The sequence below is a fragment of the Ochotona princeps genome, chromosome X, assembly GCF_030435755.1.
Source record: "Ochotona princeps isolate mOchPri1 chromosome X, mOchPri1.hap1, whole genome shotgun sequence".
NCBI lineage: Eukaryota > Metazoa > Chordata > Mammalia > Lagomorpha > Ochotonidae > Ochotona > Ochotona princeps.
Window position 1 is genome coordinate 93,552,106 of NC_080865.1, and position 16,692 is coordinate 93,568,797.

The window sequence follows — 16,692 nt, forward strand, 5'->3', positions numbered from 1 at the left end:
TTCACAGGGTCTCCTGAATAAAGGCAGAGTTCTAGTTGCATTGGGCTCTCCCAGGACCTCAGGAGCTTTGCAAGTGAGATTTCTTGAACCTACAGTTGGAACAACTACAATTGGAACAGCCTACAGCTCCAACCTACGTGGTAGGTGCGGAATAAGACCCGAAAACAGCATGTCAGATAACAGGTGACTTACATCTGTGTTCTGAACGATGAAGAGACGTTTCAGAAAAAGACAGGAAAGCAACTGAAAATCGTTAAAGGGGGGTTGAAAGTCGAATTCATGGCTGGTGAATCCCTCCGGGTTGTGAGGCGTTACATCCTTTGCTGTTCTTTTCTCTAGGGTTTCCTAAAATTGTGGGAAGCGTATCACATTCGCTCCAACTCCAGGTTCACACATGAGGTCAAACACACCATCCCCAGACCCATGCCTACTGTGTGACCCCAGAGAATCCATCCTTGTGCACCCCCCCCCATTTGGATGTGGCGAACTGGGTGAGTCAGATTGGTTAAGAGGCCAAGGGACAGGAGAGCGAGGCTAGGGTGAGCACCAGGAGCTCAGTGTTGGAGCTGAATTCTGAGCACCATGCATGGGTGCGGAAAAGCACAAGAGTCGGGCAGCTCAGTTGTCTACTTAGTGTTTATTTGACGTCTCTTGGTAGTTGTCTACTTAGTATCTCTTCCACACATACCCTGGAGAGAGTGGCCAGCGTGCTTGTCAATCATCTCAGAACCTCCAATGACATTGCATAAAGGTGGGTACAAGGACTGTCGTGAAAGCAAGCCTCTGCACGACAGGGCTTCTTCCACTGGATTGCTTCACAGCTCTTCTCCTGGGCGTCGGGGCGAGATGGCGGCCCGTCTGTCCAGAGACTTCGAAAGTGTAAGTTTAATTCACAACTAGGTAATTCTCGACGAGGGGCTTCTCTTGGGAAGTTGACTCAATCCCACACGTCGTTTTTCCTCACATATTTCACGGCTGTGTGCACGAGTTGGGCCTTCTGATGGGAGAGGCTTCATGGGTGCCATCTTGGGCTTTGTGAAACCAGGCCGGGGCGAGTCTTCCCGTGATTGTGTTTGCGAAGATGTTGGTTTCTAACCTCCTGGCCGTGACCCTCAGGTATTGTTGTGTGGGGGACGGAACGGCGAGCACGTGTGTTATGGGGCTGGCCGAGCCGGTTCTGACCGGGAAGAGCACAGGGGCCTTTGGCCACCGGGATCCCAGTTTGCTTTTGTTTGCTGCAGCCCGTGTTTGCAAGTGAGCCTGAGTTTACATCTTGGTGTTGTCCAGTGACAGCATTTTGTTGTCAGGTTTCTTTCGGAGACCACGGTTGTGTAATCTAAGGTTTGAACAGGGGGAACTTGTTCGGGTGTTTTCCATAATCATACACTAAAAAGAAGAAGAAAGCAAAACCCGGTTTGGGGATAGTCTTGGATCCTAACTTCAGACCTTGGTCAGTTGGTTGAGCCCTTGATGTTTTTTTGTTTTTTTAAAGATTTTATTATTACTGGAAAGCCGGATATACAGAGAGGAGGAGAGACAGAGAGGAAGATCTTCCATCCGATGTTTCACTCCCCAGGTGAGCCGCAAGGGGCCGGTGCGCGCCAATCCGATGCCAGGAACCTGGAACCTCTTCCAGGTCTCCCACGCAGATGCAGGGTCCCAAAGCTTTGGGCCGTCCTCGACTGCTTTCCCAGGCCACAAGCAGGGAGCTGGATGGGAAGTGGAGCTGCCGGGATTAGAACCGGAGCCCATATGGGATCCCGGGGCTTTCAAGGCGAGGACTTTAGCCACTAGGCCATGCCGCCGGGCCCAAGCCCTTGATGTTTTACAACAGTGAATGCTGTGAAATAATCTGCCCTAGGTTGCACTTAAAGCACTTGGCCATTTTCACATGTAGTCACTGTTGGGTATGATTTTCTTCTGTTAAACAGCATCCTGGCAGAGTCTTGTTATTTAAATTGTGCTTTTATTTGTTTTCTTTATTTGCTCTTTTTTTTTATTCTTTCGCAGAATACTGTTTTCTAGGCACAGGGATTCATCCCTCCACCTCTCCTTCCTCCCTCCACATTTTCCTCTCCTGCTATTTGTCCACAAATCATCTCAGTAGCATAGTCCCGCAGTTCATGGATCCAAGCTGAACTTTAAATGCATGAAGCTATGGCACGTATAGGAAAAGATGGAGCACATATGAATGCAATGGGAAGGTGTTGTAAGCTTTATTGGGAGTTTTGCTTTTTTTCAGGATTAGAGGTGCCTACTCTGTCGTAGCTTTACTTCCCAGAGTGATCATCCCCCCGGTGCAGTTTGTGTGTGTTAGTGTGTGTGTGTGTGTGTAGTACTTTACTTAATGCTTGCTTTATATCAGAGAGAAGATATGCTCTTTGTCCTTTTGGCACTGACATTTCTCTGACCATAAATAGCATTGCATGGAGTAGATGTACCATGGTTTCTTTATCCAGCCCTCTTTCCATGGGCATCTGGGTTGCTTCCATGTCATTGTTATTGTGCATTGTGTTGCTATACATATAGAGTTGCAGGCTGCTCTGTGAAATGCAGATTTCATTTCCTTTGGATATATTCCCCAAGGTGGAATAGCTGGGCCATACAGTACATCATTTTCAGTTGTCTTAGCACTGCCCATATTGGCTTCCATACTGATTATACTAGCCTACATTTTCCCCAGCAGTGAAACGCGGTACCTTTCAGGCCACATTCACACCAGCAGGTGTTGTTAGCAGATTTCTGAATGCAGCCCAGTCTCACTGAAGTTAGATGGAACCTCAATGTGGTTTTCATCTGTGTTTCCCTGATAGCTAGGGAGCCTGAGCACTTTTCATGTGTCCATTAGCCTTTTGAAATCGCTCTTTTGAAAGTGTCTTTCATATCCTTCCTGCATTCCTTAATAGCTTTTTATTAGGTTTTCAATTATTTGTTGTTTTGTTGTTTTGCTTTCTGCTAGGCTTGATTTTCTGAAGTCTTTGCAGAGCCTGGATGTTCGTTTCTTACTGCCTTACCAGCAGCACAGTGCACAAATCCTCCTCATCCTGTTGGCTGTCTGCTCAATGTATTGACTGTTGCCCTTGTGGAACGGACACTTCTAAGCTTCATGTAGTCACCTTTGTTCACTTCTGCTTTAGCTTCCTCTACTTCTGAGGTTTTTCCTAAGAAGAGTTTGCCTGTGCCTGAGTCTTACTCTGTGCTCCCAATGTTTTCCTCCAGTAACGTGATGGTGTAGTTTTAGATCCTTTATCCTTTTACAGCAGGTTTTTCTATGAGGTGAGACATTATAGCAGGTTTTTCTATGAGGTGAGACGTAGCAGCCTTGTTTCTTACTTCCTGCCTGTTTTCTGCCCCTGTTCTTTTCCGTTTGCTTCTCAAATAGTAGTTGCCTGTTGACGTGTGTCCTACCTACTTCTGGCGTCTCCCTTTCTTCTGTTGTTATTCTTCCCTATTTTTGTTTCAGTCCCATGCTGTTTGATTGCCACTGCCCTGTATTTCCTTAGAGAGAGAGAGAGAGAGAGAGAGAGAGAGATGCGGGGTCTCCCCCACAGATTCCTCCAGTTCCCCGTTGCCGGAGGGGTGAGCCTGCTGCCTGCCATCCAGCCTCCTGGCACGCAGATTACAAACAGACGTGACAGGGGTTTTGTCTAAGCAGTTCCTGTTTGTGAAATACACACTCTTACATAGGGCAGCGAATAGCCTCAGGCGAGGAATTCCAGGAGAGAACTAGGAATCAGTTGTCATCTGCACGACTGTGGAAGCCACCTCCCATAGGCCAGAGGTAGGTGAAGGAAATGGCCCTGGCCAATCAGTCTTTCTTTGAAACAACTTGACCCCCGCCCTGGTTCACACCTAGGTCTCTACCTTGGTGTGGTCTTGTTCTCCATGTGTTAACACAGTGACCTTGACTGTTAGTCGGCATCTTGTTGAATCAGTGACCTGTTTGCTCTTCGAGCCCCACACAGAGAGAGGCGGCAGGGGTGGGGAGTCTTCCATACAGGCAAAGCATTTTATTAGTCAAAGGAGAGACTCTGAGAACTGCTCCGTTGGGGAAACTGTGCAGGGCAACTACCACATGGCAGGGTGACTGTGTGAGAGTGATGACCACCCAGGGTATCTGGTAGTGGACTTGGGCACAGGGGATGGGAAAAGCAGCCGATCCTCAGTTTGTGCATGCTTGTGGCCTACAGCACAGGATGCTCATCGTGGCAGGTGTTGACCTGCACAGAGATCAAATAGGGTGATTCAGCAAGTACGTTTTACTTATTTCATTGTTTGTTTCATGATACAGTTTCATAGGCTCTGTGATTTCCCTTCTCCCCCACCCTGAAGACTCTGCCACGCACTGATAAAAAGTTTTTGTGGTTAGTTATGTGAAAAGTATTGAGACTGAGGGAAACTCCCACCCACTTGTACACTGTGATAATGGTCTCAAAGGCTGGGCAGGAATCCATGAGTCAGAATCTTTTTCTGGGTCTCCTCCATGGGTATCTTCTGTCTGCTTGTTCACTCCACAAATGGTCAGGAGGACTGGAGCTGGAAGCCAGGAGTCAGGAGCTGCTTCTGGCACTCCCAGTTTTGTGTTGAAGATGAAGGTTTCAGGCAAATACCACCCCTTTCCAAGGCACATTAACAGGAGCTACTTAAGTATTAGTGCAGTGAGGACTTGAACCAGTGCCTGTGCAGTATGTCAGCACTGTAAGCGTAGTTTGACCCACCGTGCTACAGTGCCTGCCCCACTGCATTTTTTACTCTGTATATTAGCTGCTAAATGTCAGGGGAAACGTATTTGCTTTCTTTGAGACTGGCTTAATTTCATGGAGTTTGATGGTGTCTGCTTGGAAGCGTTTTGTTGTAAAAGGCAGGATTTCCTTCCTGTTCTATGCCTGAATAGTATTCCATAGTACATGCATACCACATATGGGTTAGCCAGTCATCATATCATTGCTGTTGGGAATTGAGCAGCAATAAACATGGGAGTGAAATAAAGCTTTCATATGTTGCTTTCCACTCTGATTTCACTGTATCCCAGATTGCCTACCACGGTTTATACCTTGGGAAGCTTAATATCCCGTGGTGCAGGAAGTAGACGAGTAAGTGAAGAAGGTTTGTGTTTTAAGTAGGGTGGGCAATCATATGTTAAGCTTGTTCTGTTGCAAAAACGGTTTGGGAAACCCATATGTGCTTCTGTCCTCATGAACAGGTACCGAGGCAAGCTGATTCACTGAGTAAACACAGAGGACAGGCGTGATGTGTCAACTTCTAGGGCGACTCATCTGTGTTGTCTCCGTGAAAGTGAGACAGGAAGCAGACTGTGTGTTGGATAGTTTGAAGCTGCCTTTGGCCAGTGGGTGCAGATTTCCTCTCACTGAACTTCCTGTAGCAGTTACCAAAAAAGAGGGCATTCATTGGCATTTTGTCTCATCTGAGCTTAGCTGTGATTCCCAATTTAGTAAAGCAGAAGATGACCTTAACTCTTTTTTTTTAAACTTTTTTTTAAAAGATTTTATTATTATTGGAAAGCCGGATATACAGAGAGGAGGAGAGACAGAGAGGAAGATCTTCCATCCGATGTTTCACTCCCCAAGTGAACTGCAACGGGCCGGTGCGCGCCGATCCGAAGCCGGGAACCTGGAACCTCTTCCGGGTCTCCCACACGGGTGCAGGGTTCCAAAGCATTGGGCCGTCCTCGACTGCTATGCCAGGCCACAAGCAGGGAGCTGGATGGGAAGTGGAGCTGCGGGGATTATAACCGGCGCCCATATGGTATCCCGGGGCTTTCAAGGCGAGGACGTTTAGCCGCTAGGCCATGCCGCTGGGCCCGAGGACCTTAACTCTTGCAGTTACCAATACTGAGTGCCCCAATACCTTTGTGTGGTTTTATTATTATTATTATTATTTGTTTTATTTCATTTTATGACACAGTTCCATAGGTTCTGGGATTCCCCCAACCCTCCCCAAGCCCTCCCCCCCATATTGGTTTCCTCCATATTATTACAGCAGTACAGCTCATAGCCAGTCATGATTCCATCATTGCGGGCATGGAGCATGCAGAGAGTCCAGCATCTTATTGTCCAGATAAATGCAACAGTTTCATTGGGAGACCATCTTTGATCTGAGAGTAATGGCAGAATATCATCCCCTCAGATGAAAAGCCACAACACAAATTCAACAATACTCTATTCCGCCATCTTGATTCTCTCCCCGTATCTATGGTTTTTACAAAGAAGCAGGGCATACGTCTGATGTTCATAGTTCTGATGGGAGGTCGCAGGTGAAAGGTGTTTTCTGGCTGACATGTACATTTTTTTCTTCTCTTCCTCAGTTCACTTGGAAAGAAGATCCTGGCGCTATGTTTGGATCAGTTCTGACCTCGATTGTCACAGGTGGAGGTGGGCTGATGTCAGTAGCGCACTCAGGAGGCAAACACTCCCCAAGGAAGATGAGGAGAGAGCTGAAGGTAGATGCCACCTTAGACTTCCCAGTGAGGGCACTCAGGGAGACAAAGGTGACTGTGCAGCGGAGATCCAGTAAGTGTGAGGAGAGCATGCCAGCGCTAGGGAACCTAGGTCCCGAGAAAGCCCAGGAGTGCTTCCGGAACTTCTGTTATTGTGAGGCACCTGGACCGTTCGAGGCCGCCAGCCGACTTCAGGAATTCTGTTGTCAGTGGCTGCAACCAGAGCTACACTCCAAAGAGCAGCTGGTGCAACTGCTGGTGCTGGAGCAGTTCCTGGCCATTCTGCCCCAGGAGACCCGAGCCTGGGTGCAGAAGCATCGTCCACAGACCATCAATCAGGCTGTGACCCTGGTAGAATACTTCCAAAGAAAACCTGATGAAACAAAGGATGAGGTGAGAAGAAAGGCCCCTTATGTGCAACAGGAAATCAGAGCAGGGAGGAGGAGGAGGTGCATATCAGGCTTGGGGATTATCGGGGAATGAAGCGCAAGCCACTCCTCTGTTGCTGCTTTCAGTCAGCTAGTCAGGATCTGAAACACACGCGTGTGCATACACACACACACACACACACACACACAGAGAGAGAGAGAGAGAGATTCAGTCTGCTCAGAGTCTTCTGATTTCCTGGCAGAGATTTCCCAGCTTCTTTAAGAAAAGACAAATGGCTATTTTCCTCTTGTAGGGTCAAGATGAATTGAAAGCTGTGGGCCTAGATTTCAAGCTTCTGGAGAAGGGCAGATACTTAAAAACAGAATTAAAAGGACGGAAAGAATTGGGGAAATGGCAATGATTCAAACATGTGCTGCCAGTGAAGGCAGAGTGATAGCACAGTGCCCGCTGCACCCTGCCCGTGGCCAGGCTCTCCTCCCAGGATCTGTAGTCATTAGTTCCACCGGAATGTTTGGGGGAATTACTGAGGTACCCGGGCATTCAACAGTTATTGTGTCTGCCAGGGGGGAGTGCAGCAGGCCCAATCGTGGGAAGTAAGTTTTGACCTGATGCGCAGACATAAGTAAACCTCATAGCCCTGTCATTCATGTGATGAACTCTGCCCCTGAAAACTTAAGAGAGTAGAGGATGCGCTGCACACACACACACAACCGCCTCACCTTTTACGTTAACCTAGGGTCAGAGGGGAGTGTAAAGAAAATCATGCTTCAGGGCTACGCTATGAAACCACATTTACTGTATGCTGACGGACCTCAAGTCCTTCTTTTTCAGACACTTGCCATTCTTGGCCAGTTCTGTGGACCATTCAATTTGGGCTATGGTTGGTTTTCTCCTTAATCTGGCTTGTGAATTTATGGGGAAATAATGACCAGGGGAACAAGCTGTATGACTGGTGAACATTTGGTTCTTTCTTAGTGCAGGATGCTCACCTCCAGGCAGACAGATGTGCTTGCAAAGGTGTCCTGTCAGCTCAGAATGCTCATAAAGAGGGAAAGAAGTTTTCTCTGGCTCTTTTTTGCCCACAGCAGGCACACCCCACTCGTTTGAGTCTTTTCTGAGGGTAAAAGCTTCAAAAAGTGCAAGGTGACATGTGCATTCATCGTACCTGACTTGTAGGCCAAGTGTACTTCGCAGAGTCTTCAGGGAGTCCCACAATATGCTTGGCTCTGCTTTTCACTGCTGCTGCTGCCTACCACCTATGTTGCTTTGTAGGTGGGAATGGGACTTGGGTACTTCCAAGGCTGTTAAGTGCCACTCTTGGCTTCTTTTCTGCCATTTTGCTTTTTGCCCGCTAGAGAGCGCACTGCTTGATTCCTCAGCACCAGACCTGTTGTGTCTATTTTGAGATGTAGTGGCCAGTTCTGGATGCACAACCCCTTCTCGTTCTCGTCTTTAGAACTTGTTGACATTTGAAGATGTGAACGTGTGTTTTTCTGACGACGAATGGCAGCTACTGGACCCTTCTCAGAAGACCCTCTATGGCGATGTAATGCAAAATATCTATGAGGATGCTGCCTACCTAGGTAAATATTTAGCCTTTCTTCACTGTTGTGTGTGTAATGTGTGCTTGTCTCACAGAAAATGCCTCCTTCCCAGAGGGAGTCTCTGTCTTCCAGGTAACTGAATGTCTCAGCTTGATATTGTGGGTTGGAGGCAGTGCCCACGTCTGCCGGCAGCTTGCTTATTCCGTGTCTGACTCCTTTCATCTAAATAGATATGGTGATCGATGATCCTCCTCCTCCCATCTGCAAGGCTGCTCTTGCCATATTTTTTCTTGTCTCAGTGGTGGGCAGCACCTGATCAGGTCACAATCCCCTCTGTAATCCTTGACCTCAGGCTTTTGTTCTGCAATCGATCAAGTCCTTGGAGCTCTCTCTTCAGATTATCTCCTGTATCTACACATCTCACCCCCTTCCTTTCTCAACTGTCATCTCTAACCAAGCTTACTGCAACAGCACTGGATTCCCATTGCTCACATCACTTTCCTTTTATCTTTCTCTTTGTATGTCAGAAGAGTGATGAAAAGACATAGGACGTAGTATTCTGCCCATCAAAACATTTGGAACATATCCTGAAAATAATGCCATCCCATTTCATCAGTGTTGTACTTTCAGAGCATTATCATTGCACCTTACAGTGGTGCTATTTATTACACTGAGTGGAAGAATCATAGACTCAAAGTCTGCAAGATTTGAAGGACAGTCTTGGAATGTGTTTTATAGGTAAGAGTAATCGTGAGAAGAGGAGAATTTGTTTGAATAGAAATCTGTACAATGGCTTCATATTGTAAAGGCACTGCATCTGTAGTTTCAACTGAATATTTCATTGTGCTCAATTTTGCATCCCTACGCATTTTTCAAATGCAATAGAAACAGCACCCACGTGCACTTTACTCCGTTTCTTGCCATGAGAGTGATCACAAAGTTATCGCTTGATCTTCTTCTGGTCACCCAAGTTTACTTTGTATTTATGTCTGTGTGTTTGTGTGTCCATTAGTCCTATACAGTTTGAGTTTTTTAAATCTAGTTTCTTTGCATCCTTGTCAGTGTGCAGCGTCAGTATTTTTTAATCTTAGGATTTGGTCATAGTGAAGTGACTTCTCATTACCGGCTTGATTTGCATTTGCCCAATGCAAAAAAATGGGCCAGTAAATTAGTAGAGATTCTTTAGAAGAGCAAAATCAAATGGCTAGTGAACATGAAAAGATGTTCAGGTTCTCTAGCCATCATGAGGATAAAAATAAATACCACATTGAGTTCTACCTAAACCCAGTGAGGTTGGCCTACATGCAGCACTCTCCTAACAACACCTGCTGGTGTGGATGTGGGGAGTAAGGGACCCTGCTTCACTCTTGCTGGGAGTGTAGGCTAGTACAAGTACTATGGAAGTCAGTGCGGAGCGCGTCTAGAGAACTGCAAAAAAATCTGGCATATGACACAGCTATCCTCCTAGGAAAATTTCCAAAGGAAATGAAAACTGAATGTGAAAAAGTGACCTGTGATGCTAGATTAACAGGAGCACAGTCTGAAATAGCAAAGACATGGCAATAAGCCTGATGCACATTCAAAGAGGAGTAGATAAAGAAAGAGTGGGGCATCTACTGTACGGATCACCACACAGCCATTAGAAAGAATGGAATACTGCAAGTTATCAAATGGTTCTAACGAGAAAGCATCATGCTCAGTGAAATAAATCAATCCCAGAGAGACAAATACCATATGTTTTCTCTGACATATGGCGACCACCATGCAAATTATAAATTAATGGCCTTCTCAGTATTGTTTTATATTCTTTTTGTTTTTCATTTAGAGAAGTGTACAGTAACTGTATAATAGACTATCCTAACCAGATGTGAAAATATAAACACATGCATTTTCTCTGGAATATTTATTAATTTTTGTTGGAAAACCAGATGTAGAGAGAGAGAGAGAGAGAGAGAGAGAGAGAGAGAGGAAGATCTTACGTCCAGAGATTCCCTCCTCAAATGGCCCCAGTGAATGGAGCAGAGCCAATCCAAAGCCATGAGCTAGGACATTCTTCTGGCTCTCCCGCTTGGGTGCAGGGTCGCCAGGCTCAGACCATCCTCTCCTGCTTTCCCAGGCCACAAACAGCGAGCTGAATTGGAAGTGGGCCACCAGGATTAGAGCCTGCACCCAAATGGCATACCGTCACATGCAAGGCAAGGACTTAAGCCGCTAGGATATCGCGCCGGACCCCAGGCTCATTGATTTTTTTAAATTTCCTTTGAGACTGCTTTTGTATCACTCCTTACTTTGCGGTGTACTGCTCCTGGGCGGGCATTGTGGTGTAGAGATTTAAGCTTCCAGTTGTGACTCCCACTTCCCAGATTTTGCCTGGTTCACGACACGGCTGCTCTGTTTCCAATACGACGCATTGCTAATGTGCCTGGGAGAGCAGTAGAGGGTAGGCCATGTGCTTGAGCCCCCTCCCTCACGTGTGAGACCTAGAAGAAGCTCCTGGCTTCATCCTGGCTGGCCCTGGCCTTGGCAGCCATTTGGGGAGTGAACCAGCCAATAGAAGAGCAGTCGCCCTCTCACTGTATTTCTCTCTTTCTCTCTGTCTCTCTCTTCTCACTGTCTCCAACTCGGCCTTTCAGATGGAAAGAAGTATACCAGTTCGTTTCCACAGTTTCCGATGTTTCAGTCTTATCTGTTGCTTTTCTGTTGTTTTTGAGTTTTACTTCCATTACCCTTTTATCAGCTTCCTTTTGTTTGCACACTGAAGTTGTGATTTTCTTTTATCTGGGTCTCGTGAGTGATGTTTGTTGCCTTTTTTGCTGTACCCTACTCTGTTGTCTGTCAAGTTATCAGGAGCTGGACCCTATTAAGTCTGTTATTCTAGCAGGCAAAGTACTTGCTGCAGTTCAGTGTGCAGATGCGCTCTCCCGTTGGTGGGCTATGCTTGCTGCGACAGTTGGATTGTCAGAGTGTTGTTTTACTTGCTTGATTTATGTGGGTTGCTGTCAGTGCTACTTGAGGATGTGAAGGTCATCTCCCTAGGCGAGGATGTCTCTCAGAGAGCAAGGGTGTCTCAAATCTGAGGGGCTTCGTAGGTCATGGCACATGCAGTGGCTGGGTACTGCTTGCCGACCCACCCGAGTATCCGATTGAGAGGAAGTGGTCTCCTAGCTCCAGTGTCTAGGAGGCCTTCTATGCCTTCTTCTTAATACGTTTGGGTTCCTCCTGCCAATTTTGCGTGTACTTCTTCTGTCTCAGCTGGGCCTGAGGGCATCTCCAGCCCAGTGTGGAGGACCTATAGGTCTACTGGCCACTCCTGTTGACATGAATCCAGGCAGATTTCCTTTTCCAGTTGTCTGTGGTATGTCTGCTGTTGCCAGAAAGTTTCTCTTTCAGGCTGCAGAAGAATAACCCTGCCGAGCCACACTTCCATGGATTGGTTGAGGGTTTTGAAAGCTGGAGCTGGGCTGGAATTGGAGATGGAAGAAACACTGCTTTTGTTCTTCTTTCTCCACTGTCTCAGTGGTGTTTAGCTACTCCTTTCCATTTCTCAGAATTATCTCTTGTTTATCTGTTACACTGCTCAGTGGGCGTATGGCTGCGTTCAGAAGCAGGGAGGGACGTGGGGAAGTGGCAGGATGGGATTTTGCTCAACCTGGCCCAGAATTTGGTTACTTCCTGCATCTTTTCAAAGCAGTCATCATTGACTTTTTAAACTCCATTTCTATAATCTTCTTCCCCTGGGAAACAGACTCATTCTTCTGTTTGTCCTGACAGGTTTAAAGCTCAGAAATGATGCTAGCAAAAAGTATCATGTAATCTTTACTCCCTCACCACCACGACGCCGTGTATCCAGAAACAGACAAAGAAAAATTTCCTGCTAGACAACTGGCACAGAACATCACAGTGAACCACAGAATCCAGAAAGATCACCCAGCCTTTCGAGGGAATGCGGCAAATATGCTTCCAACCAATAAATGAGACTCTTTCTCTTTGAAATATATAACATGTCATGGGTCAGGCCACGCAGCAAGGGCAACGGTTCACTCTAAGTAGTGTGAGAAAAGCTTCAGCTTTATCCCAAAGTTATTAAGCACCAGACAATTCACATTTACAGGGAATCCTGTCCATGTCAGCAGTGTGAAAGTAGACTTAGATGGCATTCAGATCTTAGTAAATGCTTCAGGTCACACCATCTCAATGCCCATGCTGTAGGGAAACCTTTGTTCATAAAGCACAGCTGCACAGCCATCACAACATTCACATGGAAGAGAAAGCCCTTCAAATCTGAGAGTCTAAAGAAGATTCATTCAGAACTCACCTTATTAAACACAAGAGAACCCACAGAGTTAAGCAACCTTATACGTGTACCAACTGCAGGAGAAACTTTAGCACCCATTCAGGCTGTCACAGCCACCCAAATCTCCATTTTGATAGGGAGCCATGTTTAGTAATTCTGACTCTCACAGAGTAATCACATGGTCTTGATCTTACTTGTGACAAAGATGCAAAAGTTCAAGTCACTTAGTGTTAAGGTATTTGTCCTGAATGGAATATTGGTGTGAGGCATATGTCAGAAATGCATCTAAGTTGTGTTACTTTGCGTTGTGTCCTCAGTTCCTGGACTAAGATGAGTGCAGAATGAGTACTTCATACACAATGGAAATGTACCTATCACTTGCCTATAGCTATAATGATATGTGTGTTCTGTTCATTAGTTGATAAAAGTTCAATGTTAATGAAGATAGCATATTTTCTATTAAATTTACACACTAATTAAAACTCCTTTGAAACCAAAACACTCAGGAACAGACAGGGTTCACGGTTTTTTTTTTCTCTTTGTGGGGGGACAGATTTCTTTAGATGCTTTTCCACCGAGAAATCTTTACACGTGTATTTTAATGACCCATTCTCTACTCCCCAGGGCTACTGGGAAGATGAGGGCAAATATAAGAGAGACTGCATAATTCTGCGATTGACTGCACGTGTCACAAATGTTGGTAATCTTTTTCATTCATTAATGTGTTTCTTAGAAAAAATAAATGTTGTTTGTTCAGATTGGAAGCATTTGTAATTTGTTGTTGTTGTTGTTGTTGTTGTTTTCCCGTTTGCCTGAAGGTGTTACTGATACTGTTTGTGGTGTGACCTTTGTGGAGATGCTCTTTTGCAGGCAGCAGTAAACAGTATTCCAATTTGCAAATTCTCCTGAGGAATATAACCAAAGTACACTAGAGAACCCCAAGGCGAAATGCCTCAAGATGAGGCGGGTGGGAGGCCTAGGAATGTAATTCTGTGGACCTTATTTGTGCAGTTAGCTGCATTCTCAGATTAACAGACTCTAAATTGAAATGGCAAATAGTTGACTGTGTAGATGCCCACTGAGAAGATTAAGCCAGGAGGAACAAGTGATCTGGGAGACAAAGATATCTTTATATTCCTAAGTCTTTGGCGATTGTGACTGCCACCACCCCCTGTAGATCTGTTTGCATTTGCTTCTATGAAAGCCATAGCTACAGTGGACTTGCACACATTGGTGTATTCCCCAAATGGCTGCAATGGCCAGGACTGAGCCAGTCGCAGGCCAGGAGATAGGAGCTGCTTCTGGGTTTCCCGTGTAGGTGCAGGGCCCTAAGCACTTGCATCATCTTCCGTTGGTTTCCCAGGCACATTTGCAGGGAGCCGAATTGGAAGTGGAGGAGCCAGATGCAGGCACTGCATACATGGGTATATGGGAGGAGCAGCTTAGTACATGGTGCAGTAGTCCTATGCTCCCTGCTCAGCATGTGTCTAAGATTTATTTTATTTAAAAGAGAGGTCAGTATCTTCTCTCTCTGAATCCTCTTAACAATCTTCCAAGTCCCACTTCACATGTACCCTGGGAACTACTATGTGCCCTCAACCATCTCAAACACAAATCTTGTCCCAGAGACCTGGGCAGAATTGGGAGGAGATGGTGCAATGGGAACAAGGAACAGTGTACCCTGCCTTCAGCAGGGGAGTGAGAGGCATGGAGTGCGCTACATGCTGGAAAATAGAATAGGAAGGCAATGTAGGGGAGTCTGTGGCCTAGCAGAAACATCGCGTATGCAGGGACAGAGTGAAGGAGCAGGATGTTCCAACCCCAAATCCCGCTGAGGAGTAGACTTGAGGAAAGACTGATCTGATCCAGGTAGAAGGAATCTGAGTCCATCTCCCAGTATCTCTGCTTCGGGAGAAGATCCTGTGACACAGAGAAGACAAAAGAGGCCAGGAGACCTTTTCTTCTCAGGTACGCATGTGCAAAACATGAGAATAAAGTCCAAGGGCTCGTCCTAGAATAATATCACTTACTGTGTAAAGGCACGTCAATTGGTCAGTGTTGTCTCATGTCAGATTTAAGTCATGTCAGAATTATTCCACATCCTGGCAAACAGTGTCATGGTTACTATCCATGGACCTATTCATGTCCCTCCAAATCCTCCTGCATCCACACACTTGACAGCCTCCACTGCCTTGCTTCCCCTGCCACAGGACACACTTGCTCTTGTTGCTCTAACACTTCCAGTCCCACAGAGCAGGAAGGGGCTGAGTGAGTGTTAAGTGTGTTTCACCATTCTTAGAGGAGTGATCCCCCAAAATGAGAATGGGCTTCAAGGCTGTGGAGAGAAGGCAGAAAGTGATACTAGCACAATGTTCACGAAGTGATTTAAATTCTCTCCATGCCCCCTCACGCCTCTTTGCCTTGGAAGTCACTTTATGTCAGGCCATTGTGTTGATGACAACGATGTTGAGCAGCATGATGCTGCTTATTTGAAAAATGAGCCTCCCTGTGAAGGTCGAGACCCTAGCTCAGCAGTACTTGGTAAGTGCTAGAGCTTCCCATTCCACATCTTTGCTTTTCTGTCCCCATCTTCTGCTTCTGTGCTGCCTACTCCTTAGTGTCACACTGATTTGGGCAGGAAACTCAGAGGTGGATGGAGGGACAGGCAGAGTCAGATACATTTCCCCAGGAATCAGTCACAAGGAGACGAGGAGACAATCCTGTCTTCAGGAGCCAGGATTGACAGGAGCTGAAGGAGGGAAGGAAGACAAGAGAGCTTTGGGGAGCAAGTCTTCCGGGAACTAGCATTTGTGGTGAGGTAAGAACCAGAGGAAAGTGAGGCTAAGAGAGATGCCCTGTTTCTCCTCCAGCCCTAGGCTTGTGTGTGTGAGAACTGAAATGACGAGAGGGAACCGACTCCAACCTAAGCTGACAACAGACACTCCGGGGAAACCCCGAAGTTCATAGCCCTGAACCTCAGGCCCAAGGGAGATATACCTGTGCTGTCTGCCCACGCCTATGCCTCCCTCTGGAAGCCCTCAGTTTGCATAAATGATCATTTTCTGATGTTTCTTCTTCACTGCATGGCGCATTCTACTCTCAGTGACAGGGTGAGCTTATTTTGCTGGCCCTCGCTACATTGGAGCCTGGATCTCCAGCTATCTATCTACTGTACGGCTATCTGATATACGACCAACAACTCTTCTGAGGATGCACTGGGCTTTTCTTTGCGTTCTGGGATTGTTGCAAACCTATTGTGCCATCAGGATATGCTGTTTATAATTCATCCGGAATTGGTTTGTTAATAAAGCATGGTAGTTTAACAGGTTATTATCCACTCAAAACTAGAAATGAAATATTAATACACTGTACAGCATGCATCAACTTCAAAGAACAGTGTGCTAAATGAAAGATTCCTGACACCAAATGTCTCGCATCATATGATTCCATTCATAGGACGTATCATGTTAATCCTTGAAAGTGGGTTGAAGGTTATTGATTGCAATAGACTAGATGTGTGTGTATGGCAGAGATTGGCATCATTGTTGGAAAACTAAATTAGTCTTCATTTACAAGATGTGGCATGCTGTGTACATAACACACACACACACACACACACACACTCATACACATACACACAATATCCACAATACATAAAGAATTATTTAGAACTTGACTAGAAAAAAGGCAACCTAATTTTTCAATAGATGCAGCTATCTGAAAAATGTTTCCAAAGAATAAGTAAGAATAAGCTGCTTCCCATCCAGCTGCCTGCTGTGGCCTGGGAAAGCAGTCAGGGACAGCCCAAAGCCTTGGGACCCTGCATATGTGTGTGAGAGGCTCCAGGCTCCTGGCTTCAGATCAGCTCAATTCCAGCCATCTGAGCCACTTGGGGAGCGAATCGTCAGATGGAAGAGCTTCCTCTCTGTCTCTCCTCATCTCTGTATATCTGACTTTCAAATACAAATAAATAAATCTTTAGAAAAATTGTGAAATGTGAAAAATTG

General features: G+C 46.1%; 1 protein-coding gene across 1 annotated transcript; it reads left to right on the forward strand.

Annotated features, from left to right (window-relative positions):
* The first annotated feature begins 797 nt into the window (after positions 1-797).
* Positions 798-12,269, forward strand: LOC131478658 (zinc finger protein 75D-like). The gene is made up of 4 exons (XM_058659170.1): positions 798-879; positions 6,326-6,850; positions 8,304-8,430; positions 12,163-12,269. The coding sequence occupies exons 1-4, from the start codon at positions 847-849 to the stop codon at positions 12,267-12,269; spliced, it is 792 nt and encodes a 263-aa protein (XP_058515153.1). The 5' UTR covers positions 798-846.
* The last annotated feature ends 4,423 nt before the right edge of the window (positions 12,270-16,692 follow it).